The 27,079-nt window shown below is 37.3% G+C and overlaps 1 protein-coding gene across 1 annotated transcript in view; it reads right to left on the bottom strand.

Moving 5' to 3' along the window:
* Positions 1–2,788: 2,788 nt before the first annotated feature.
* Positions 2,789–27,079, bottom strand: part of LOC121377225 (DNA mismatch repair protein Msh6-like) — a 52,174-nt gene continuing 27,883 nt past the window's right edge. Inside the window, exons 17-35 of the mRNA XM_041505134.1 lie at positions 26,669–26,738; positions 25,485–25,614; positions 24,774–24,882; positions 24,452–24,614; positions 23,547–23,627; positions 21,858–21,953; positions 19,487–19,571; positions 18,799–18,853; positions 18,278–18,378; positions 17,687–17,916; positions 15,571–15,703; positions 14,032–14,130; positions 12,508–12,630; positions 11,495–11,582; positions 9,589–9,678; positions 8,651–8,805; positions 8,160–8,294; positions 6,137–6,204; positions 2,789–3,974 (exon numbers count right to left, since the gene is read on the bottom strand). Coding sequence (XP_041361068.1) covers positions 3,905–3,974; positions 6,137–6,204; positions 8,160–8,294; positions 8,651–8,805; positions 9,589–9,678; positions 11,495–11,582; positions 12,508–12,630; positions 14,032–14,130; positions 15,571–15,703; positions 17,687–17,916; positions 18,278–18,378; positions 18,799–18,853; positions 19,487–19,571; positions 21,858–21,953; positions 23,547–23,627; positions 24,452–24,614; positions 24,774–24,882; positions 25,485–25,614; positions 26,669–26,738 — 2,081 coding nt within the window. The 3' untranslated portion in view covers positions 2,789–3,904. The remainder of the gene's footprint in view (positions 3,975–6,136; positions 6,205–8,159; positions 8,295–8,650; positions 8,806–9,588; positions 9,679–11,494; positions 11,583–12,507; positions 12,631–14,031; positions 14,131–15,570; positions 15,704–17,686; positions 17,917–18,277; positions 18,379–18,798; positions 18,854–19,486; positions 19,572–21,857; positions 21,954–23,546; positions 23,628–24,451; positions 24,615–24,773; positions 24,883–25,484; positions 25,615–26,668; positions 26,739–27,079) is intronic.

Below are 27,079 nucleotides of genomic sequence, written 5' to 3'. Positions count from 1 at the left end.
TTTCCCCTCCTCGTCTCGTAGCCTTATTATGTAACCGGAGGCAGACATGTGGCAAAATTACATTAAATAAACTATAATTAAATGAGAGTGCTCTTCCTTGCATGGGTCCTCGAGTCCTGTGAATGGACTCTAGTCTTGCTAGACTCTGCCAATGCTCATGTACTCTTGGAGACCCTATTTAAGATGCTATTTGTGCAATGGAAAATGATGCACAACTAATTTAAGATTAATATACTATGTATTTGGTGCGACTGTGGGTCTTTTGCCCGAAGTGATGAGAGGTCAGTTCAGAGGTCCAAGGCTACTCTTTCAATCTTAATTGAAAACAAATGAGAAAATCAAGTAAAATTGAACGGCACGTTTTTTTTTTAAGGTGACCTTTTGACAAAATTAATCACTCTTATCATTATTGTATGATTTTCTTAACCCTAATCCTAACCCATTTTCTTTCTAGGGGAGGCCTTCCATACCCCCTATTCATGTAAATATTCAATTTCATAGTGCCATACCCAAATATTTCTTTCTGGCAGAAACACTGGTAATCCTGTAAAGCTTGGTGCATCTGTGTGTCTGTTAATACTGCTTCATACAGTATTGCCTGAACGTGAGTTTAATAATTTCTTTATTATCCATATTATTTTATGAATAACAAAGACCGTCTCAAAATGTTTGAACCACAACTAGGAGATAACGAATTGACGTCATTTTTCACAGGCAGTCCGAGTTAGGACTGGAGAAGCAACATCATGTTATGATGTCACTTCTCAAAATTATGTCTTTACACTTGTTATTGGATGTGTTTTTCGTATGTTTATGTTGAACCATGTGGATAATAAGTTACTCTATGACTGGCCTTGGTGGTGTAGTGGTCAAATTATTGGACTAGAGGCTGGTAGGTACTGGGTACATATCCTGTTACTGGCTTAAACCCAGAGTATAATTTAAAGGGGAGTTTACGGTTACTACACCAATACCTCCATTAACTATTAAAAAGGTCTTGTCCCAGATCTTACAGCTACGATATCGTAAAACCATCGTAGGCTATGACATCACTATGATGTGCGTTATAGTCACATCATAGCCTGGACAGATAATTGGCCTGTTTGCTTGAACTGTAAACGTACACAAGAAAATAAAGTTAAAATGAATAGAACAGTGGTAGCATGCTCACTATCAATGTGGTAGTATATATGTGTGTGGGGGGGGGGGGGGGGGGCTGATCCTTCCCAATTATGAAGATAATGGAATGGCCTCAAGAGTTGACAATTAAATCAATATTAAAATCACAAGATGTTAGCATAATTCAAATATTCTGGTGCAGGACGTAGCCCAATGAAAAAGCGCTCACCAGCTGTGTGATTAATCAGGGATAGATCCCCATCGGTGGACCAATTGGGCTATTTCGCATTCCAGCCAGTGCTCCACAACTGGTATAACAAAGGCCATGGTATGTGCTATCCTTGCTATACATATAAAAGATCCCTTGCTGCCAATTGAAAAAAAAAAAAGAGTACTTTATGGAGTTGTAGCAGCAAGTTTCTTGTTTATTAATTATTTGTGTGGTCTTTAACCATAGGTACAGTGCCATATAACCGTCAAGGCTAGCTTTGGGTGAGCAAAACAATTCGCCAAATTGTTTATTAAACTTCAAAAATTGCAGAAATTGTCAGTTATTTAAAAAAAAAAAAAAAAAAGAGTCAATTATTACATGTAATTATTTCGCCAAACTAAAATAAAATTCGCCAACTGCTTTCAAAATTTGCTATTGGCAAATTTACTGAGTGCCAGAGCTAACCCTGAGATCCGTAATAAACGTTGAGTGCATCATTCAGCAAGACCTTTTTTTGGTTTATTTTCTCTTTTAAATATTCCATATATATTCATGTGTATTATTGAGACATGTATTTTATGTATACAGTTTGACTATTGAGGAGTCAAATTAGTATATATATATATATATATATATATATATATATTATATATATATATATATATATATATATTTTATATACTCAATATATGTGGGAAAAAGTAGGAAATTACTGTGAATGGATTGAATGAAAAATTTACACAATTAATAAATAAAAACATGTATACAAGTTTGTTGTGATGTGCAGTCAAAAACACATTGTAATACTATTAATAAAGTTGTAATTTATATTATATGAATGGTTTTCTTTACTGGAATGAGCATAGTATTTTATTTATTATAATGTGTTGCAATTTCTTTTGCAAAACAAGTCACAAGTACAAGATATCTTTTTTTTTCTCTTTTTTTTTACCAAACTTCATGCCCCCCCCCCCCCCCCCCCCCCTTTAATTCTACAAAAAGTAAGTGATGCTTAAGTTACGTCAAGATTCCTGAAGGTCCTGGAGTGCCTTAACGTACCAAATAAAAGATCCCTTGCTGCTAATCGAAAAGAGTAGCCCATGTAGTGGCGACAGCGGGTTTCCTCTCAAAATCTGTGTGGTCCCTAACCATGTCTGATGCCATATAACCGTAAATAAAATGTGTTGAGTGCGTCGTTAAATAAAACATTTCTTTCTTTCTTTCTGTATGGTCCTTAACCATAATGTCTGACACCATATAACTGTAAATGAAATATGTTGAGTGTCGTTAAATAAAACCTTTCTTTCTTTCTGTATGGTCCTTAACCATAATGTCTGACACCATATAACTGTAAATGAAATATGTTGAGTGTCGTTAAATAAAACATTTCCTTCCTTCTTATAAGGTCCTTAACCATATGTAAATAAACCTATAAATAATAACAATAAAAACATTATGTACTAAAACTCAAATTTTATTCCATTCTCACTATCCAATATATTTATCAAATGATGTAGGTCAGCCATTCTTAAGTACAAAATATCTTGCGCAATCAAACTAAACCTGCTTCAGGAGTGAACACACAATCCTAATCGGGGGGGGGGGGGGGGGGGGGAGTAAAAAAAAACCCTAAAACATGTCTCCATCTAAAGCCATAAACCTCATTAACAGTTACCTCCCTTCATTCAGCCAGCCCTGTGTTCAGCCATTTTTCCCTAAATACTTTGCAAACTATTTTGACTGGTTTTCCTAAAGTGGTCATTCAGTTTAATGTGTAGTATAGAAACCAGTCTAGCAAACAGCTGGCTGAAGTTACCTCTGGGCAGAGTTCATCTAGACCAAGCAGAAAAAACATCTGCTAGATTGGTTTATGTGCTTCACAGTAAACCAAAATGGCCAAGTCGGGAACCAATCAAATAGCTTGTGAACATTAGCAAAACGTTTGCTGGATGAACTTGGGGGAGGTTTAGTTTACACGGTCAAAGATATTCTGTAAACTGCAAACTATTTTGACTGGTTTACCTAAAGTGGTTATTCAGTTTAATGTGTAGTACAGCAAACAGTAGTCAGAAACAGCTGGCTGAAGTTACCTCTGGGCCGAGTTCATCTAGATCAAGCAGAAAAACATCTGTTATAGTCCTTCCCATACTTTTACAAAAATATGTTTGGTAAATAAATTCAGTTTGGCTTGACCATAAGAAGAAAAGTAAAAGTGTTGTGAAAATAACCAAAAAAATACTATTTTTGTGTGCATTTTAGAAAATATACGGCTCAGGAAAAAAACAACTTGGGAGTACATTCCATAGTGGGACAGACTATAGACGGGTTTATGTGCTTCACGGTAAACCAAATGGCCAAGTCGAAACGTTTGCCGACTGAACTTCTGGCAGGTTTTGTTAACACTCGAAGATATTCTGTAACAATACTTTTCACTGGATAAGTCTTGTTTTCACCGTGATATCTAGTTATGTAAAAGAACTCATCATTGAATAAGTCTTTGGATACAGTGTCCAGTCACTTGTAAAAATGCCCTTCATTGGATGTTTTTGTCCTATGACTATAAACAAACACAGCTCAGGAAGTTTCTCGACCAATCTGCTGCAAGCTTTTAACAGAGTCCACGCTGCAACTGGTCCAGAGTTTTCTGAAAAATAAATAAATAACATACACTTAATAAAAAGTATACAGTACAGATATAAAAAAAATTCTGGATTTACATAGAATTCCTGACATTTCATTGTCTGTACGGTTTCCGTATTTTCCATTATTTGTCCAAACATTTTCATATTCTCCACCATTTTAGACCGTTGTGCAATCCTAACCATAGGGCTAGTCTCAGTACCCACCAGCAGTATTAAAATTTAAAATTTCCTGATATTTTTTTCATAACCCACTTTCATCTGTGACAGTAGGGGGCAGGATTAAGTTGTTGGTTGACTGCTCGCTCGAGGTGCTTGCATAACAGGATCGAACCATCTTAGTGGATCCATTAAACTGATTGGTTTTTTTTCACGTTCCAACCAGTGCACCACAACTGGTCAAATGCCGTGGTGTGTGTGCTTTCCTGTCTGTGAGAAAGTGCATATAAAAGATCCCTTGCTGCATTAGGAAAAATGTAGCGGGTTTCCTCTGATGAATGTAAGTCAAAATTACCAAATGTTTGACATCCAATAGCTGATGATTAATTAATCAATGTGCTCTAGTGATGTCATTAAACAAAACAAACTTCTTCTTCTTCTATGACAGTAGATGTTATAATATTTATTAGAATGAGAACTCTGCTTTGCTGACTGCCTTGGTTAATGCAGGGATGTGATAGCTATGCGGAAACGCGTAAATGCACTTTTTAATTTTCTCAAAAAACCCACTCCAAAACATGATGTTCAATACTGTTGATCACACAAGGTTCATTTGCATGTTTTCACGGTTTCATTTTATGATGTGTGCCTTATATTATAAGTTATAACCAATTTAGATTTGTTAGCATTGACTGCAATTTTTGGCAGTTCCAGGGGTTGCAGACAACAATTTTCCTTCAGGGGCCCTTGAGCGGCCCCTGGACCCCGGTCACAGTAAGCTTTTTTGTTCCAGCTCCTCTCACATCCCTGTTAATGTCAGTTGTTCAAAAGTTAGTTAATCTTAACCGGTGGTTAAAAGATATTTTCAAAAACCCAGAACTGAATGAACATAAATAATAATTGAAAATGTACTGGTGAAACTTGATCTAGAACAAATAAAAGAAAAATATTAGACTAACCCAGGATTAAATTTAACTAGGCTTTGAACAACTGGGCCAAGAATTGCTTTGGTGTATATTGCTTATTCTGAGGTGGAGGGGCGTATTTATGCAACAGGGTTAAATTTAATAGAACAACTGGGCCAAGAATTTTGGTGAAATCCTTATTCTGAGGTTTCATTAGCATAAATTTGTGTGGTTTATTGTGAAAAAAATTAGCATAAATTTGTGTGATTTTACGAGAGAAAAAAAACATTTCGTTGGGTACTTAAATTTGTGGATCGAAAATGTAGTACCATAAATTTGTGTTACATGTTCACATCCATTATATTTTCAAATTTGTTAACATTCTGACCACTGCAGGCGAGATATCGCCCGACGTCATGCCAGTCGACATACTGTACACTGTTTTGCACACGACACTCACCGGAAAGACTTGTATAACAGGAAACAGAAGACAACTCGGCTTCCTGTTTCTTTAGGTTTTTAATTTTCCATCGAAAATGGCTTGTAATTTTGAGTTGAAAAAGTGGTTTTCGGGAAATATTTTCTCCAGACAACAATGGCAGCACATCGCGGTCATATTCAGGGATCGATAGCTGATTGTGACAGCTAATTTGATAATAAATTTGATTGTTTTACCAACAACGAAAATCACCAAATATTGGGATATGAATCGTAGTTCATTTAAAAAAAAAAAAAATCTGGTCAGAAAACCACTGTTATTGGGAATAATGGATATAAATACTGGACAGCTGGCCACAAATTCCCATAAACACCACTTTTTGCCTAATTTTAATCAACATCAACCGATCTAAAATATAAAAATAAAAATAATAAAAAATTGATTCAAATATAACTTTATTTTATGTATTTATAAAACATTTAAATGAATATATGTGAGTAAAAATTATAAACTTGTACACACTCAACATGGTTTTTGTCAAAAATTAATCCAGTAGTCTAAAGGTTAACTGCACTAGTCCACACAACTGACATGACAATTGGACCACAAGGGAAAAAAAAAAAATGTGATTTCACCGGACTTATACATGAATGACAAAACTTACTTGAGCGACCGAAGATCTTCAAATGCAGACTCAAACTGCATGGCTTTCTGGACAGCTGTTTTAATGATCTGTGGAACAAAACAGAAATAATAAACTGAAATAATAAATTTCAAAAAGCAAAAATAAAATCAGCATGAATCTATTTGTTTTTGGTTTAACAATTTGTTCCTCACTAAAGCCAGTCACATATAATACTTCTTACTGTGATACTGACTCATGAGAAGGCGGGACATAGCCCAGTGGTAAAGCACTCGCTTGATGCGCTGTTAGTTTAGGATCAATTCCCATCAGTGGCCCTATTGGGTGTAACAAAGGATGTGGTATGCACTATCCTGTCTGTGGGATGGTACATATAAAAGATCCCTTGCTGCTAATAAAAAAAAGAGAGTAGTCCATGAAGTGGCGACAGCGGGTTTCCTCTCTCAATATCTGTGTGGTCCGTAACCATATGTTCGATGCCATATAACAGTAAATAAAATGTGTTGAGTGCGTCGTTAAATAAAACATTTCCTTCCTTCATGAGAAGTCATGAATATCTCATTTTCCAATTAACAAGTTGTGAAGAGCGTTCGTTTTGGTGAAATAACTCGTGAAATAACTCGTGAACACAACTTGTGAACTGGGGTAGGATTTTCTGTCTCAGTCTTCACAACTCGTGAAAAAAATGCAGGAATAAACACAAATCATTCGTGCAATTATGAGTTGGGTGTGTGAGATTGGAGTGACAGTGTAGATTGTCTCAAAATCGCCTGAACACTCTCCACTTGGTGAAGTCGTGTTTACAATTTGGAACTTGTGAATTCACGATCACCAAATGAACACAGCATTACATATTTATCTAATTTTGGGACAATATTTTTTCTTCTCCTATAGATATTGGTTTTTTACTTACAAAACATCAATTATTTTTATATACCGGTACTTTTAACTCTGGTGGTTTCAGTAGAAACAATTCTTTAAAATTTTATGAAAAGAAGAGAGAAGAAAAAGAAGTTTGTTTTGTTTAACGACACCACTAGATAGAGCATTTATTTATTAATAATTGGTTATTAGATGTTAAACATTTGGTAATTCTAACAAACAGTCTTTAGAGAGGAAACCTGCTACATTTTTCCATGAGTAGCAAGGGATCTTTTATATGCACCATCCCACAGACAGGATAGCACATACCACAGCCGTTGATACACCAATCGTTATGCACTGGCTAGAACAAGAAATAGCCCAATAGGGCCACCGATGGGGATCGATCCTAAACCAACCGTGCATCAAGTGAATGCTTTACCACTGGGCTACATTCCACCCCAAAGAGAGAGAGAGAGAGAGAAAGAGGTGAGAGTGGAAGACAGAAAGAGAGAGAGGTGAGAGTGGAAGACAGAAAGCGAGAGAGAGAGAGAGAGAGAGGTGAGAGTGGAAGAAGACAGAAAGAGAGAGAAAGAGAGGTGAGAGTGGAAGAAGAAAGAGAGAAAGAGGTGAGAGTGGAAGAAGACAGAAAGAGGAGAGAAAGAGAGGTGAGAGTGGAAGAAGACAGAAAGAGAGAGAGAAAGAGGTGAGTGGAAGAAGACAGAAAGAGAGAGAAAGAGAGGTGAGAGTGGAAGAAGACAGAAAGAGAGGTGAGAGTGGAAGAAGACAAAGAGAGAGAGACAGAAAGAGAGGTGAGAGTGGAAGAAGAGAGGTGAGAGTGGAAGAAGACAGAAAGAGAGAGAGAAAGAGAGGTGAGAGTGGAAGAAGAGAGAGAGAAAGGTGAGAGTGGAAGAAGACAGAAAGAGAGAGAGAGAGAGAGAAAGAGAGGTGAGAGTGGAAGAAGAGAGAGAGAAAGGTGAGAGTGGAAGAAGACAGAAAAAGAGAAAGAGAGGTGAGAGTGGAAGAAGACAGAAAGAGAGAGAATGAGAGGTGAGAGTGGAAGAAGACAGAAAGAGATAGAGAGAGAGAGAGAGAGAGAGAGGTGAGAGTGGAAGAAGAAAGAGAACTTGAAGACAATGGCCTTTGTCCCGGCCTCGAAAAGGAGAGAGAGAAAAGCACTAACCTCTTCTGGGATGCTGGCGAGACGGGCTGCATTGAAGCCATAGCTCTTGGGACAGGCACCCTTGACAAACTTGTACAGAAAGATGATGGTTTCCTGGGACGGGTCGTCTGTGTTCTCGTTCTCCACCATACATGCCTGGAACAGAGGAGAGGAATGTTTGATAATAATGGCAAAAGCACTGAAATACGATTTTAGTTTTTTTCCATCAAATACTAGACTGAATGTTCTCTCTCTCTCTGTCTCTCTCTCACTCTGTCGGTCTCTTTCTTTCTCTCTCCCTCCCTACCCCCTCTCTCAGTTTCTCTCTCTGTGTGTGTGTCCCCCCTCCCTCCCCCCCCTCCCTCTCCTCTCTCTCTCTCTCTCTCTCTCTCTCTCTCTCTCTCTCTCTCTCTCTCTCTCTCTCTCTCTCTCTCTCTCTCTCTCTCTCTCTCTCTCTCTCTCTCTCTCTCTCTCATATCATTAAATATTAAATATAAGAACTTGCTAATTACCATGTGACCAAGCCTGACGTTTTTGTCGTGACTGAATTCCTCCACAAGCGAGTGATAGTGAGTAGAAAACAGAGTTCGACACCGGACTCTCTCGGACAACTCCTGAACCACAGAACACGCGATGGCTGTTCCATCAAACGTCGCCGTCCCTCGTCCTAATTAAAACAGAAACACATCACAAAAATCAAAGTATGTAGTGCTCTTTAAAGTTGGGAGGAATTTTTCAAAACAGAACTCTATATTCATTTCATTTCAACTTATTTTCATGCTTATATCCAATTAAGGTTCAAGCACACTGTCCTGTGTATGTGCATATGTGTGTTCCAACACCCCTGTTCCAAGCCATTTTTTTTTTGTTTTGAATAATGTACTTTCCAGGGTAGCCTGACGCTACCCCACTATTGTCATTCATTTCATCCATTCATCTTATTTTCATGCTTATATCCAATTAAGGTTCAAGCACGCTGTCCTGGGCACACACCTCAGCTATCTGGGCTGTCTGTCTTGGACAGTGTGTTAGTTGTTAATGGTTAGTGGTTAGTGGTTAGCGAGAATGAAGAGAGTGTATTTTCATTCTCCATTATGCAGGCATGATCAACACATGAAAATATCTCGAAATGGATGAATGAATGGATGAATGTTTAACGACACCCCAGCACAAAAATAAAAATTGGCTATTGGGTGTCAAACAAGGTAAATACATCAATATGAATATCTCAAAATGAGATAAACTAGTGCTTTTTTAAATCTGGGAGAAAATACAGGACACCACTGTGATATAATTTACAGTTTTGTTTTTGACAATAGAACTCTCAACAAAAACACTGGGTGGGGCTATAGGATAAATGGGGATATTAACAGTTAAAAAATTGTTATATTAGTCTAAAGGTCAATTGCACACAAATTGAAATTCCTGAAATTCCTCCTAAGGTGCTTACCCAGTTCATCAACCAGCACAAGAGAGTGCTGTGTGGCGTGCTGTAAGATGGACGATGTTTCACTCAGTTCAACAAAGAACGTACTCTCACCTAAAACAGGAAACGTTTTACTCAACACATTTTATTTACGGTTATATGGCATTGGACATATAATTAAGGACCATACATAATGTCATTTTAAGTAATTAACACAAAAATAGTCCATTTTATAAAATTAAGTAAACACATGTAATAAAATTAAAAACCAATATCTTTCCTTTCTGCTTGTAAAAAAACAGAAAAAAAAAAAAGACAACAAATATTCTAAAAGAACGTAAAACATATTTGTTTGTAGTCTGAATCACTAATTTATAAATTTTGATTTTGCAAAGACAAATAAAGAAAGAATGAATTGATAAAAAAGATATGCTCTAGAAATGAAAAGTTTACAGATGGACGGATGGACAACGCCATACCATAATATGACCTGTCAAAGATGTGCGATAAAAAAAATTGAACCTAGTACAATACAAACTGAGTTACTTCCCTTTTACAACAGTGTTCAGGAAATGATTTTTATTTAACGACACACTCAACAAATTTTATTTACAGTTATATGGCGTCGGACATATGGCTATGGACCACACAGATATTGAGGAAGGTAACCCGCTGTCACCACTTCATGAGCTACTCTTTTTGATTGACAGCAAGTGATCTTTCATCCAAAAGACAGGACAGCACATACCACAGCCTTTGATGTACCAGTCGTGGTGAACAGGCTGGAACAGTGTTCAGGAGGCTGGGATCTTTAGAACAATTTGACTGGTACCATAATCTTCTATCACATCACATTCATGTATCAGTTGGCATAAAAACCAGTCTAGTGAGCGACTGCGACCACTCATCCTACTGAACATGCCTCAGCCGACATTACCAAAGGGATAACCCGATTTGCCAACACAGACGGATATGTGGTTGGCCACAAGAGACAAGTCCCTGTCACTGTGGGAGACAAGGAGTGGGATGTGGAGATGGACATCAAAAGAAGTTGAAACTCCCAACACTAGTATACTAACCAGACACGATCCTGTCACTGTGGGAGGCAAGGACTGGGATGTGGAGATGGACATCAAAAGAAGTTGAAACTCCCAATACTAGTATACTAACCAGCCATGATCCTGTCACAGAGACAAGGACTGGGATGTGGAGATGGACATCAAAAGAAGTTGAAACTCCCAATACTAGTATACTAACCAGCCATGATCCTGTCACAGAGACAAGGACTGGGATGTGGAGATGGACAACAAAAGAAGTTGAAACTCCCAACACTAGTATACTAACCAGCCATGATCCTGTCACAGAGACAAGGACTGGGATGTGGAGATGGACATCAAAAGAAGTTAAAACTCCCAACACTAGTATACTAACCAGCCATGATCCTGTCACAGAGACAAGGACTGGGATGTGGAGATGGACATCAAAAGAAGTTAAAACTCCCAACACTAGTATACTAACCAGCCACGATCCTGTGTCAGAGACAAGGACTGGGATGTGGAGATGGACATCAAAAGAAGTTGAAACTCCTAACACTAGTATACTAACCAGCCACGATCCTGTGTCAGAGACAAGGACTGGGATGTGGAGATGGACATCAAAAGAAGTTGAAACTCCCAACACTAGTATACTAACCAGCCATGATTCTGTCACAGAGACAAGGTCTGGGATATGGAGATGGACATCAAAAGAAGTTAAAACTAGAATACTAACCAGCCATGATCCTGTCACTGGGAGGCAAGGACTGGGATGTGGAGATGGACATCAAAAGAAGTTGAAACTCCCAACACTAGTATACTAACCAGCCATGATCCTGTCACTGGGAGACAAGGATTGGGATGTGGAGATGGACATCAAACACTAGTATACTAACCAGCCATGATCCTGTCACTGGCTCCCAGTCGTGTGAACACTCGGTCGATCGGCGTCAGTCGACATTTTGAAGCCGGAACGTAGCAACCCTGTAAAGAAGGAATGAAATGTTTTATTTAATGACACACTCAACACATTTTATTTACAGTTATATGGTTAAGAACCACACAGATACTGAGAAAGGAAACCCGCTGTCGCCACTTCATAGGCTACTCTTTTCGATTAGCAGCAAGGGATATTTTATCTGCACCACCCCACAGACAGGATAGTATATACCACGGCTTTTGATATACCAGTTGTGGAGCACTGGCTGGAACAAGAAATAGTCCAATGGGGCCACAGATGGGGATCAATCCTAAACTGACAGCACATCAAGAGAGTGCTTTACCGCTGGGCTACGTCCCGCCCACCCCTGTGAAGAAAGGTGATTAGGGAAAAAGGAAAAAATGGCTGCAAGTTTTATAACCTAGAATCACCATGGATACTGAACAACAAAAGAAAATAGTAATATTATTTTAGTAGTCTTTAATTTTATTTTTAAATTATTCAGTTTCAGTACAAGGTAAGCAAAAGCAACTGCTAAGGATGTTTGACATCCAATAGCCGATGATTAATAAATCGACGTGCTCTAGTGGTGTCATTTAATAAAACTGAAGGGTATGTGTCAGAATTACCAAATGTTTAACATCCAATAGCCACTGATCTATAAATTAACATGCTCTAGTGGTGTTATTAAACAAAACAAATTTTAACTGATGAGTATGTGTCAGAATTATCAAATGTTTGAAATCCAATAGATGATGATTAATAAATAATCAACATGCTCTAGTGGTGTCATTAAACAAAAGAAAAACATTCAGTACAAGATGCAATGGATGTCAAACATATGGTAACCTACACACTAGAATCCTCTCGAGGAAACCCAGTACATTTTTCTATTAGCAGCAAGCGATCTTTCATGTACATTTTCCCAGACAGGACAGGACAGCATCTACCACATATTTTGGTACTCACAATCTGAGCCATGATGGTGATGAGTCCCACTTGCCTCATCAATGTCGACTTGCCGCCCATGTTGGGTCCAGTCACCAACACGAGTTTACTACACGAATAACCACCATCATCGCCATCTTCATCCTGAAAAACAATTAAAATGATAAACAGTATATACCAATCTGATTGAAATTACCTCTACTGGTCTACCAGTAGATCTAACAACATTGTGTGGACTCCCATGTCCAGGTGACATTTCATCTATAATTTATAAATAACAATTTAAATATCGACTAATGACACTTCGCCTTCTATAGCGTTATTCGGGAGCATACAAATTCTAAAAATATCGGGCGAGACTATTTATGCAATAGGCGAACTTGTTGGTCTATTTCAACATTGAAAAAACAGGGGGAAAAGTTCAGTAATAAACTCTGGATTGTATACTAGTATAAACAGATTTTATGGCTATACCATTACGTTGTTTTTTTTTGTCTTGAAACAAATTTTATATAAAATTTTATATTAAAATTAGTTTCCGGCATACTTCGTAATTCACCTGAATCATTTCGTATATCCTCGGCATAATCCCGAATGATTTCAAATTCTTTTCAAATCACTGGCATGATTTTGCAAGTAAGGTTTTGATTGGTCGAATGAAAGGTCAACTGAACATGAGCTCCAACGGGCTGCTGTTAGATCCACAGGTAATAGTAATTAACCAGTGGAGCTAATTTTAATTAGACTGAGTATATACGACAGTAATAGAGAATAGTTGACAGGATACACAATTGATACGAGACCATTTAACAATTACTTAATGCAAAATCTGACATGTATTTTAAACCCCCCTCCCCCAGGCTTCTGCCAGAAAATTATTTGATGGTACGTTATGAAAAGAAAACAGACCAATCAAGTGCCCCTACTAGGTGGTTATGGGTTTGAAATCTTTTCAAATTGGACCCTGCATTTCATGGACATAAGGGACATTCCTAAATTTGCTGCATTGTAAGATGTTTTCGACTATTAAAATATTTCTACGATTAAACTTGCATATTACATATATTCAATGTTTTCTGGTGTTTAATAGAATATCAGTATGTCTGTACAATGAAATTTAACCTAGTACAAACAGTAGAACGATCCGGAACAAGTTTAATATACAGCCACTAATATTTAATGCAGAAAAATATATTTGATATGTAATTACAATCGTCGATAACATCTTAAAAACTGGAGCAAACTCAGGAATGTCCCTTTAAACAGTAGTTAGCTAACTATAATCTTTCTAAACATTATAAAAATGTATCTATAATCTATTAATTTCCTAGATTTTAGGGTATGTAATTTTACCCTTCATACCCTCTGGCAGACACCCTGCACTACTACCCCCCCCCCCCCCCCCCCCCCCCATGTAACATTTCATAATGTTAAGCCTACTCTCCACTTTCATTCATTTATCCTGCTTTCCCCAGCACATAATGAAGATTTGACCAATATTAGTGGATTTTTTAATTGTATTTTTGTTTGATGTGTTAAACTTACATCTTCAGTTCCTACTACTGTATCGTTGGGAATGAAATCTCCACCGACAAACGTCTTGGAAATACATGGATGTCGGCCTTCTCGAATCTCAATGAAAGGCTAAAATAGAAATTAGAACAGAAACATCCGGAGTTATTAAAAATTAACAGGTTACATTTTCCATATTAGTTTCTTTTGTTAATCTGTCTTTATTTGTGGAGAATGTTTTTTATTATCCACATGTTTCAACATAACCAAGTTTAATAATAATCATGTGAAGCACACGGGTGAGGATGAATTTTGGGAAGCGACGTCATAACATGACGTTGTTTTCTCCAGTCCCAGCTCAGACTTTGCATGTGGAATAAAAAAGAAAGAAATTTTTATTTTACGATGCGCTCAACACATTTTATTTAAGATTATATGGGCTACTCTTTTCGATTAGCAGCAAGGGATCTTTTATATGCACCATCTCACAGACAGGATAGTACATACCATGGCCTTTGTTACACCAGTTGTGGTACACTGGCTGGAACGAGAAATAGCCCAATGGGCTTGCATGTGAAATATGACATCGTTTCCTTCTAGTTCTGGTTGAACATTTTGATTTGGGTCTTGTTATCCATAAAAAATAACAATAATAATATGGATAATAAAGAAATTATTACACTCAAGTGTGTGTCGTACTGATTTTACGAAACTCGCTCTGTAGGGGCAAAAAAAAATCCAGAAAATACAATTTCAAACTTCATCAGTACGACACATAAGCTCATACAATAATCTCTATATATGTATGTAGGATCAAAAAAAAATCCAGAAAATACAATTTCAAACTTCATGAGCAGATGACATTCTATGTCATGGGAGAGTTGCTGTTTTATTTATACTAACAGAAAAATATTTAGCAATTTCATACTACTGCATTGAGCATGGATCCCCAAGCTACGCCCAATGATATGACAGTTACATATTATATTTTATATTGAAAATCTCCTGTTACTTTTACTGTCAAATGATGCCTCAATTAATTGAGAGAGGAAACCTGCTGTCGCCACTTTATGAGTTACTCTTTTCGAATAACAGCAAGGGATCTTTTATATGCACCATCCCACAGACAGAATAGTACATACAACGGCCTTTGTTACACCAGTTGTGAAGCGCTGGCTGGAACGAGAAATAGCCCAATGGATCCACCGACTGGGATCGATCCTAGATCGATGGCGCATCAGGTGAGCGCTGTACCACTGAGCTACATCCCGCCCCTTCACTTTGAAAGTCACAAGTTTTCTTTTCTTTAAGATTATTTATCAAGCGGCTAAATATTTCTGTCTTAGTATATATCTTGACCAATGTTTTTTTACAAATAGAACATAAAAACATTTTTGTCATTTCAAAAATACTTTTCCTTTCTCTATCTATCTTTTTTGTTTTTACGTCAAGACAAACTAAATTCATTGAAAAAAGACCCAAACATTTTTAGTGAAGACTGGGACAGAGTATGCAGAATATATAAATACAACAACAACAGGAAAATGTAAAAAGTGACTCTAGTATTTTTACCTCAGTGCCTTCGCTGGTGTTTAAAACCTGCGGCCGACAGACGACTCCATCACCACAGCGACTGAACTGAGCGAGTGAGATGAGAACATCGAGAACTGACAGACATGACACAATACTGGCCCACTTCATGTGTCTGTAACAAATAAGGTCAATCTTATACATTTTCGTTTTTGTTTCTTCTAAAAATGAAAAAAAAAAAATTGGTTTGTTTTTTGTTTTTAAAATAAAAATGGCAAAATCTTGGTTTTGTGTTTGCATTGAAACTAAAAGACCGGCCTCGGTGGCGTCGTGGTTAATCCATCAGACTACAGCCTGGTAAGTACAGGGTTCGCAGCCCGGTACCGGCTTCAACCCAGAGTGAGTTGTTAAGGGCTAATTAATAGGTTTAAGGCCACTACACCCTCTTCTTTTTCACTAACCACTAACCAACTAACCAACTAACCACTGTCCTGGACAGACAGCCCAGATAACTGAGTTGTGTGCCCAGGACAATGTGCTTGAACCTTAATTGGATATAAGCACGAAAATAATTTGAAATTGAAACTGAAAAAAAATAATCTAAATTTTATTTTTCAACTTAACCTGACCTCCAACTAATGGCATTTTACCCCTGGAACAATGGAATGGTCCCAATATTCCACAGCCAGTGGAATTTTGAAAAAATCTCATTCAGTATCACTGTATGAGAATTATTTAAAAAAATATTTTTGTTAATTTATCCATGTACAACAGTCACAAATTATAGAAAATTACTTTTTTAAAATGTCTATACATGTTTAATAAACCAACTAACTCTTCACATTTTAAGTTAGAAAATATAACTAAATTGTAATTTTAATCATGTAAAAATATTTTACTTGCCGATAAACATTTACAATGTCTACTAACTTAGGACAGTCCCTTTAGCACTCATACGGGCTAAAATATCTGGGTATTTTTTTTTTTTATGAGAACTGCCATTTGAAGATTATTTCTACAGCCAATGATTGGCTGGCTTAAAAATTACATTTAATAGGTTATTCACTACAGTAAAAACTTCCTTCATAAATGCATGTAAACCCCACCAAATGCTCGGATTTACATCGTTAATACACTCGGGACAGATACACCAAACGTTCCCACAGTTCTATAATTAACCTTTAGACTACTGGATTAATTTTTGATAAAAACCATGTTGAGTGGGTACAAGTTTCCAATTTTTACTCACATATATTCACTTAAATGTTTTATAAATACATAAAATCAAGTTCATATTTGAAGCGGTAAGTATTATTTTTGTGGATTTTTCTAATTTTTATATTGTAGATCAGTTAATGTTGATTAAAATGAGGCAAAAAATCGGAAAAGTTGAGTTTACTTACAGGAATTTGTGGCCAGCTGTCCAGTATTTATGTCCATTATTCCCAATAACAGTGGTTTTCTAACTAGAATTTTAAAAAACTAGAACTAAGATTCCTATCCCAATATTTGGTGATTTTTGTTGTTGGTAAAATTATCAAATTTATTACCAAATTAGCAGTCACAATCAGCTATCAATCCCTGAAAATTATCGCGACGTGCCGCCATTGTTGTCAAGAGAAAATAATTGTAAAAAGTACTTTTTCAACTCAAAATTCCAAGGTATTTTCCAATGAAAAAACTAAATCTAAAGACACAGGAAACAAGAGTTGTCTTCCGTTTCCTGATAATAAATCAATTCTGGTGAGTATCGTGTGCAAAACAGTGTGAAATATGACTTGAGGAATACACTGTCTGTATAGAATGTACAGTATGTCGACTGGTGTGATGTCAGGCGAGATATCTCGCTTGCAGTAATCAGAAGGTTAACAAACGAACCTTTCATCAAAACTGTGGAATATTTGTCTCATCATATCTTTTAGTGCAGTAATCAGGTTAACAAACGAACCTTTCATCAAAACTGTGGAATATTTGTCTCATCATATCTTTTAGTGCAGTAATCAGGTTAACAAACGAACCTTTCATCAAAACAGTTGAATATTTGTCTCATCATATCTTTTAGTGCAGTAATCAGGTTAACAAACGAACCTTTCATCAAAACTGTGGAATATTTGTCTCATCATATCTTTTAGTGCAGTAATCAGGTTAACAAACGAACCTTTCATCAAAATTGTGGAATATTTGTCTCATTGTATCTTTTAGAGCGGAATCTTTTCTCTCCTCAGCTTCCGTAAGAACGGCTAACATTTCCTCTATTTCCGTCGTCCGATATCTCTTCCAGCCTTTCTTCGATGAGTGCAGCTCAAAGTGAGTTGGGACTCTCTTCCACGCAGTCTCGGGAACCTCCATTTGAAACCGGTGCTTGCCATTTCCCCAGTATACTATTTGCTGTCAAGATAATGTCAAAATTAGTAACAATCGTGATACTGTTGAGTAATATATTATTTATTATTTTAAAACTTCGGGATTTTATATGCAGATTTTTTTTTATGGTAGCCTAAATAAAAATATGAAATACCAGTAATTTTCTATTTCATAAAACTCATGAATTTATTTGCATTTTTAAAGTGTGATTTTAGTCATTAAAAAAGAAGAGTATTCATTTTATTACCCTATTCAGGCTATTCACATCACTTTGAATAACCTGAAACACCCAAATGTTGGCAATGCCAAATGATGTGGAGGTAATAAATTTATTGAAAAGAAGACATAACAGTTAGACAATACTAAGAAAATGTTTTTCACGAACCCGACAACTGAGATTGTCTCTCTGCTCATCGAGGTAGTGGTCAAGACGTCGCAGTGCCGACTTCATGTCTGACTTCGCACGGTCGTAGTCGAGATTCACACCTTTAGCAAACAAAGAACAATTCACCACATTATCAATTATAGTGATACTTTGCTGTCCGAACATTGGTTATTCAAAACTTGGGAGGATGGGGAAGAGAAAGAGACAGACACACACACACACACACACAGACACACACAGAGAGAGAGAGAGAGAGAGAGAGAGAGAGAGAGAGAGAGAGAGAGAGAGAGAGAGAGAGAGAGAGAGAGAGAGAGAGAGAGAGAGGACACACAGACAAAGCAAGTAGACGAAAGGAGAGATAGAGACACAGTGATAGAGGTAAAGAGATAATGAGAGAGAGCAAAAACGACAAGAGTCAGAGAAAGGGAGAGAGAGAGAGAGAGAGAGAGAGAGAGAGAGAGAGAGAGAGAGAGAGAGAGAGAGAGAGAGAGAGAGAGAGAGAGAGAGACACACTTTCTTACCAACAGTAGGTATAATGGTTCCATCCTTCCTCGCCTTGTCATGATCAAATGCTGCCTGTAGAAGTGAAAGGAAAAATACTATTTTAGTTGACATACACCTCAGCACATTTTTAAACAATAGCTACTTGGTTATTCCAACATTTGTTATAGAATGGAAAAGGAATAGAATTCTTTTCTCAAAACTGTTAATTACGGGCTTTTTGTTTTAGAAGGGCAGATCACATCTCAGGTGAGTGTTCACCATTCCGCTCTGTCTCGTTCTGAAATAGCAGACCTTATTGTAAAAACAAACTGAGGGGAGTGATTGATTGCTGTTATTATTGGCTGTTGGAAAACAGACTGTCAAAAATGGCTAAAAATGCCTACATGACATTAAAAAAATGTAATACTAAATTAAAAAAACAATTGATTGAAAAAAATAATCACATTTCTTTCTTATGTTACTCAGTAAAGCATATTATTATTATATTATTCTACAATATCTTATTAGCTCCTGTAAAGCCCGTCTTGTCACTGTAAAATATTGTTATTATATGTTCCTAATATGCCTTTCTGGAATGGCCTGAGTTGTAATAAAGTTCTTTTCTGTTATTCTTTTCATAATCTCCCACGGATTATTTTAAAAATGTTATGTAAAATGATTAAAACGCACTTATCCTAATCTTACATTTAGTCACACCAAACTTACATTAAAAAATTCCAGATCCTCTGTAATGTCGGGGAAATTTCCCTCACTCGATTCAAACATCACTGACTTTTTCAGCAACCGCGACCTAGAAATGTAGAAAATGAAATTTGATACGATGCAGTACTCAACTTGAAATTTGATACGATGCGGTACTCAACTTGTTCAGAAGGAAGGAAATATTTTATTTAAAAAAGTAAAGTTTGTTTTATTTAACGACGCCACTAGAGCACACTGATTTTTTATCTTATCATCGGCTATTGGACGTCAAACATATGGTCATTCTGACACTGTTTTTAAGAGGAAACCCGCTGTTGCCACATAGGCTACTCTTCTTACGACAGACAGCAAGGGATCTTTTATTTGCGCTTCCCACAGGCAGGATAGTAAAAACCATGGCCTTTGTTGAGAGACTCTCTCTCTCTCTCTCTCTCTCTCTCTCTCTCTCTCTCTCTCTCTCTCTCTCTCTCTCTCTCTCTCTCTCTCTCTCTCTCTCTCTCTCTCTCTCACACACACACACACACACACACACTGGCACACCAGGGGCATAGGCTAGGGGGGTAAAGGTTTTAACGACTGTAATTACATATCAAATATATTTTTCTGTATAAATTATTAGTGGCTGTATATTAAACGTGTTTCTGATCGTTCTAGTGTTTGTACTAGGTTAAATTTCATTTTATTTTCTAAAATATTTTTTGGGAACACAAAATCCAGTTTGGGCTTCTTACATATATTAAGACGACCTTGAATATACAGACACTGATATTCTAAATTAGAACATATATTTAATGCGTGTTTTTAGACGTTAAAAGATTTATTAGTCGGAAACATCTTACAGTGCAGGACATTCAGGACAGTCCCTTTAAAGTTTGCGGTTGTACAGATTCATTGCACACTTTTGTCAGTTGGAAAATTAACAGAAAGAAAGAAATGTTTTATTTAACGACGCTCAACACCTTTTATTTACGGTTATATGGCGTCAGACATATGGTTAAGGACCACACAGATTTTGTGAGGAAACCCGCTGTCGCCACTACATGGGCTACTCTTTCCGAATAGCAGCAAGGGATCTTTTATTTGCGCTTCCCACAGGCAGGATAGCACAAACCATGGCCTTTGTTGAACCAGTTATGGATCACTGGTCGGTGCAAGTGGTTTACACCTACCCATTGAGCCTTGCGGAGCACTCACTCAGGGTTTGGAGTCGGTATCTGGATTAAAAATCCCATGCCTCGACTGGGATCCGAACCCAGAACCTACCAGCCTGTAGACCAATGGCCTAACCACTACGCCACCGAGGCCGGTATATTTTATTTAATGACGCACTCACATTTTACTTACGGTTATATGGTGTTATAAGTTAGTTAAGGACCACACATATATTGAGAGAGGAAACTCGCTATCGCCACTTCATGGGCTACTCGTTTCGATTAGCAGCAAGGGATCTTTTATATGCACCATCCCACAGACAGGACAGTATATACCACGGTCTTTGACATACCAGTCGTGGTGCACTGGCTGGAACGAGAAATATCCCTATGGGCCCTATGGGCCCTATGGGTCTGGAATTGATCTTAGACCGACCGCGTATCAAGCGAGCACTTTACCACTGGGCTACGTCCCGCCCCCTAAATCGTTCAGGTAAAATAAGTGTTTTCTCTTTTCAAACATGAATCGGCTACTGGGTGTCAAACATATAATAATTATGACATACAGTTGGAGTTTGTTTTATTTGACGACACCACTAGAGCACGTTGATTTATTAATCATCGGCTACTGGATGTCAAACATTTGGTAATTTTTTACATATAGTCTTAGAGAGGAAACCTGCTATATTTTTCCATTAGTAGCAAGGGATGTTTTATAGGCCCCATCCCACAGGTGGGATAGCACATACCATGACCTTTGATATACCAGTCGTGGTGGACTGGTTGGAATGAGAAAAAACTGAATCAGTTAATTGGATCCACTGAGGTGGTTCGATCCTGCGACACAAGCACCTCAAGCGAGCACTCAACCTACTGAGCTAAATCCAGCACTTTTTTTCTCACGAATGCTCAGAGGAAAGTTCTGAAACCAGCTACATTTTTCCATTAGTAGCAAAGAATGTTTTATATCCACTTTCACATCGACAGGACAGCACATACCATGGTCTTTGATATATCAGCTGTGGTGCACTAGGTGGGATGAAAAAACAACACAAAAAACAATCATGTGTCCACCGAAGAGATTTGATCCTGCTACTCGAGCACCACTCTTCCAACTGAGCAAACTCGTGCTCCAGGAATATTTTTTTACTCCAACATATTGGTTAATGCAAAAAGTTAGTAAGAAAAAAACAATGTAAAAATAAAGGAAAAAGAAATCTTACTTAAAATCCGATGCACACTTCTTGAATTTCTTAACGATGCTCAGAGCCGCTTTGAATCCACTTAATGCCGAGAGAAAATCCTCAATTTTACGTTTGCTAAAGGACAAAAAAAAAGAAGAAGAAAAGAATTGAGTATGCTGAAACTGAGTGCCGAATTTACAAAGCCTATTGATGTCTTACACATTTTGATACTATATACATGTATATTTACAATGCTTTAACACCTGCGTTTAAGAAAAACAAGCTTTGTAAATTCGGCCCTGAAATCGATAAAAATATTTACAAAACACTGCGAAAGACGAACAACTCAAGCGATATCCGTACTGTGTTTTCTGATCTGTCGACACAGACTGGTTGTTTTACTGTTACAACATTACTTTTATCATCATCCATTAAAGGCTTTTGTAGGAGATATTGTTGGCACTATTATCTGAAATAGCTCCTGCAATATCCTCCAAGGAGATATCGCTTCTTATAATCTTGATTGGTCAAGTTTTAATCACAAGACACTCGGAAAGTATCCTCTATATAGACGGACTTTACTTTGTTACGTTACGGTGTAGTTTTCAGGGCTAAACCTATCATTAGTGACGTCACGCCACTATCGTTCTGTTAATTAACGAGTCTACCGCTGCCAAATATAGTGACATTCAACCCACATTACTGACATTATTTACAATTGTTACAAATAAAAAGAATGATAACAGATGAAAAACAGAATAGCCTCTCGTGTCTTGTAATATCGTAATTTATTAGTACTCATTGATAAAAGTATACTTTTATCATCTTGTGCTGATAAATTATGATAAAAAGAATACCCCTTCATGTCTTGTGATATCATAATTTATGTAAGTAACATATTGTTAAGTCAACTGATGCATGTACAGTTACAAGTATATTTTTATTATTTTACCACATAAATGACGTTACGATACAGTGAGGCGAGATTAAAACTGTAATGTCCTTCTCTTGGTTCTAGACTGGAAGGAAGGAAGGAAGGAAATATTTTATTTAACGACGCACTTAACACATTTTATTTATGGTTAAGGACCACAGAGATATTGAGAGGAAACCCGCTGTCGCCACTTCATGGGCTACTACTCTTTTCTGATTAGCAGCAAGGGATTTTTTATATGCACCATCCCATAGACAGGATAGCACATACCACGGCCTTTGATGTACCAGAGCAATGGGTCCACTGATGGGGATTGATCCCAGACCAACTGGTTCTAGACTGGTATAAATATATATATATAGAGGATTGGTCACGAGACAAATACCGATTAACTAGACGAGGTTGATATTTTCCATATTAAAAAACACGAGTAGCGAATTCTATTTATCCTATAACACTTCTAAAATAACATTTTTATTAAATTTTTAGTAAATCACAGTAATAAAGTTGCCGTCATCGGTAATATGACGTCATCACGATTAGCACAAATTAGTTTGACGTCACACATTTTAAAACTTTGAAAACGTGACGCTCATGTATACAGGTCTTGCTGGCTTGTAAGCAAATGACCCATCCACAGCAACACATTACCTAGAGACCTTGCAAATTTGCATACAATTATTAACCAGGTTAATACACTAAAATTATCGCATGGGTTTATGACATGGATATTATAGGTAAGTTATAGGATAAATATACATATACGGTTCTAGACTGGGTTTTTTATTACGAACCTGTAGGCAACTTCTTCGTACAGAATGGCGCGGCTGTCTGGGTGTTTCTTGTTGGATTTCTTCAAACCCAACGAGTGAATTCTGAAAAATAATTGAAGGAACATCCTAATTGTTGTGCATGTTCAAATTAAAATATATTACTTGACCTTGACATTAAAATATATAAAGTTCAGAGTTAAAGTTTGTTTTGTTTAATGACACCACTAGAGCACATTGATTAATTAATCATCAGCTATTGGATGGCAAACATTTGGTAATTTTGACTTGTAGTCAACGGAGGAAACCCACTACATTTTCCTAATGCAGCAAGGGATCTTTTATATGCACTGTCCCACAGACAGCAAAGCACATACCATAACATTCGACTAGTTGTGGTGCACTAGTTGAAAAAGAAAAAACCAATCAGCTGAACTGATCCACTGAGGTGGTTCGATCCTGCGACGCAAGCACCTCAAGCGAGCGCTCAACTAACTGATCTAAATCTCGCCCACTTTATAATATATAAACAGTTAAAAAAAATTGCTTTGACCGAGAAAAACATAGAAGAGTTCATTCTTGTTATAAATTTCTAAAATACTGCGATGGTGCCATATATAATTGTCTTGCATTTATATAGTGAAATACTGTTGTGGTGCATCAATCCATCTTCAGAATTAATGCTGCAGTATGTGCTATCCTGTCTGTGGGATGGTGCATAAAAATGTAGCGAGTATTCCTCTCTATGTCAAAATTACCAAATATCCGACATTTGACAAAACTCATGTCTACCCCTGTACATGAGCTGTGTGTTTGTATGTGAGGGACTGAAAAAAAAAAAGTTAAAAAAAATAAAAAAAAAAAAACCCATTGTACTCTAGTGGTGTCATTAAGTAAAATAAACTCCAACATTTAATTCCAGTACGAACCGTGACAGTAATTTTTCAAGGTCTGGAAATTTGTTCAAGATGTCGACAGTTTCCGACATGACATCAGGAACCGACATTAAATCTTCCACAGCATCCAGTCGGTCGTCAATAGCAACCGGGTTACACAACGGCGTGCATAGCCACTGTCGAAACAATCGTTTTCCTGCAACAAAACATAAAACACAGATATCAATGAAATTCAATTACAGAGACAGTTCTGAGTTTGCTACGATTATAACATTTCCCCTGACTACTAGACTACAATTAATGTCGCGGGCTGTCAAATGTCACTCTCTACAAAAAACATTAATTATTTGCTTACCAAATGGCGTCGAGCACTGGTCGAGTCGCGCGAGAAGAGTTCCCTCTTGGGTTGCTGTGGCACTGTTCTCAACAAGGTCAAGGTTAGACATGGTGATTCCATCGAGCACCTACCGAAAATAGACAAAACAGTTTTAAACAACTTTCATCGGTTTTTACAATGTGTTTCAAAGTGCCTTGCTGTGTTGCAGTTTAAACACCTTTCACCCGTTTTTACAGTGTTTCAAAATGCCTTGCTGTGTTGCAGTTAACTCTTTGTGGGGAGGGATTGTAGTATTCATATTTATTAGTTGATATATTCCACATACAGTGGAAACCTTTAAAAACCAGACCCTCTGTGAACCGGAATTCCATTAAAACCGGACGTTTATTCACAAAGGTCTCTTAGGCTCTGCTAGACAACAAAGCATCCTCTTTGCAAGTCTTTTAGCATGGCACTGTGAGATCGCAAAGTTGCAAGATTTTAGTGAATTAGGCCCCAGTTCAGAAAAGAACCTCTCCAAACCAGATACCCTTTAAAACTTGATGTTTTAGCTGGTACAAATGGTGTCAGGTTTAGACGGGTTTCACTGTAGTATTTTCAGCCGCATGTGTTAACATTATGACATACAGAATTTTATTTGGTACAGTGCAACCTTCTCTCTATACCACCGATTTAAAAAAAACTCAGCATACCCCCCCATCCTCAACAATAAATACTTCAAATACTTGCCATATGTCGTTGCTCAATGTTAAACGTGGCAGGTTTCGTCTCCGGTGTAATTCCACTGTCGACTGGTCGGTATTCTTCAAACTTCTTCATCGACAACAAATCTTCATCCATCAGACTGTACTGTAGATACCTGAAACAATTTGTTTTGTTTAACGACACCATTAGAGCACACTGGGTTATTAGTTATCGGCTATTGGATGTTACACATTTGGTAATTCCGACATATAGTCTTAGAGAGAAAACCTGCTACATTTTTCCATTAGTAGCAAGGGGTCTTTTATATGTGCCATCCCGCAGACAGGATAACACATACCACTGCTTCCGATATACCAGTCGTGTTGCACTGGCTGGAACGAGAAATAGGCCAATGGGTCCACTGACGGGGATCGATCTCAAAATGACAGAGCATCAAGCAAGCACTTTAACACTGGGCTGTGTCAGGGCTTGCTCGGGGTGATCATAAAAATTTGCCAAATTATCTCAAAAATGCAAAACATATAGCTGTTTTCCAACAAAATATTAATTATTACACACATTCATTTTCGCCAAATTAAAATAAAATTCGCCAACTGTTCTTGAAATTTGTAATTCGTGAATTTGGTGACTGGCAGAGGTAACCCTGTGTGTCCCGCCCCGTGAAACCATAGATATGAGATCTTGTATCTAAATCACATTCTGCTAAAGCATTTGTTTTTCTTTTTAAGAAAACCTCATTGATTATGGGACTGACAAAAACTAAAGTCTATAGTGTAACTCTGTAAACATCTAGTAAATTTTGTAATGCATCAGCGCTACTCACTAACATGAGAAAACCTGCTACATTTTTCCATTAGTAGCAAGGGGTCTTTTATATGTGCCATCCCAGACTGGATAACACATACCACTGCTTCCGATATACCAGTCGTGGTGCACTAGCTGGAACGAGAATTAGCCAAATGGGTCCACTGACAGGGATCGATCCCAAAATGACTGCACATCAAGCAAATGCTTTACCACTGGGGTGCGTTCCACCCCATGAAACCACAGATATGAGATCTTGTATCTAAATCACATTTTAAAAAAACCTTGTTGATCATGGGACTGACAAAAACTAAAGTCTGTTAAACTTTGTAAATATGTAGTAAATTTTATAATGCATCAGTGCTATTAACGTGTATAAAAAACATTGATAGTAAACCACTTACCATGTAACAGCTCCCAGAGACCTCACTGCTAAATCATATTCTTCTTTCGCACTCATCCCGAGAGAATCAGCTGAAAACAATACAAACATTTCAGAGTTAATACACGGTCCATACTCTATATACATCACCCCCCATCCCACCACCCCCCATGGCTACATTTCTCAATTACAGTGAAACCCCTCTAAAGTGGACACCCACATGGGACCAAGGTAATAATTCCTGATATCAGAAGTACCCGGTTTAACGAGGTTTTTAAATCCTGGTTATATAATTCTGTTCTGTACTGATATTTTTAAAAAGTGACAAAACTGTCAAGCCAACTCAAATGAAGCATTTATGGATTTCATCAAGGTGATGTTTTGGGTGGGTTTTTTTAAAACAATATTTATTGACGTTTGTATTAACGTTGGG

This window comes from Gigantopelta aegis, chromosome 7, assembly GCF_016097555.1.
Source record: "Gigantopelta aegis isolate Gae_Host chromosome 7, Gae_host_genome, whole genome shotgun sequence".
Taxonomy (NCBI): Eukaryota; Metazoa; Mollusca; class Gastropoda; order Neomphalida; family Peltospiridae; genus Gigantopelta; species Gigantopelta aegis.
Note: the sequence above shows the minus strand (reverse complement) of the source record. Positions and strands in the feature narration are given on the sequence as shown.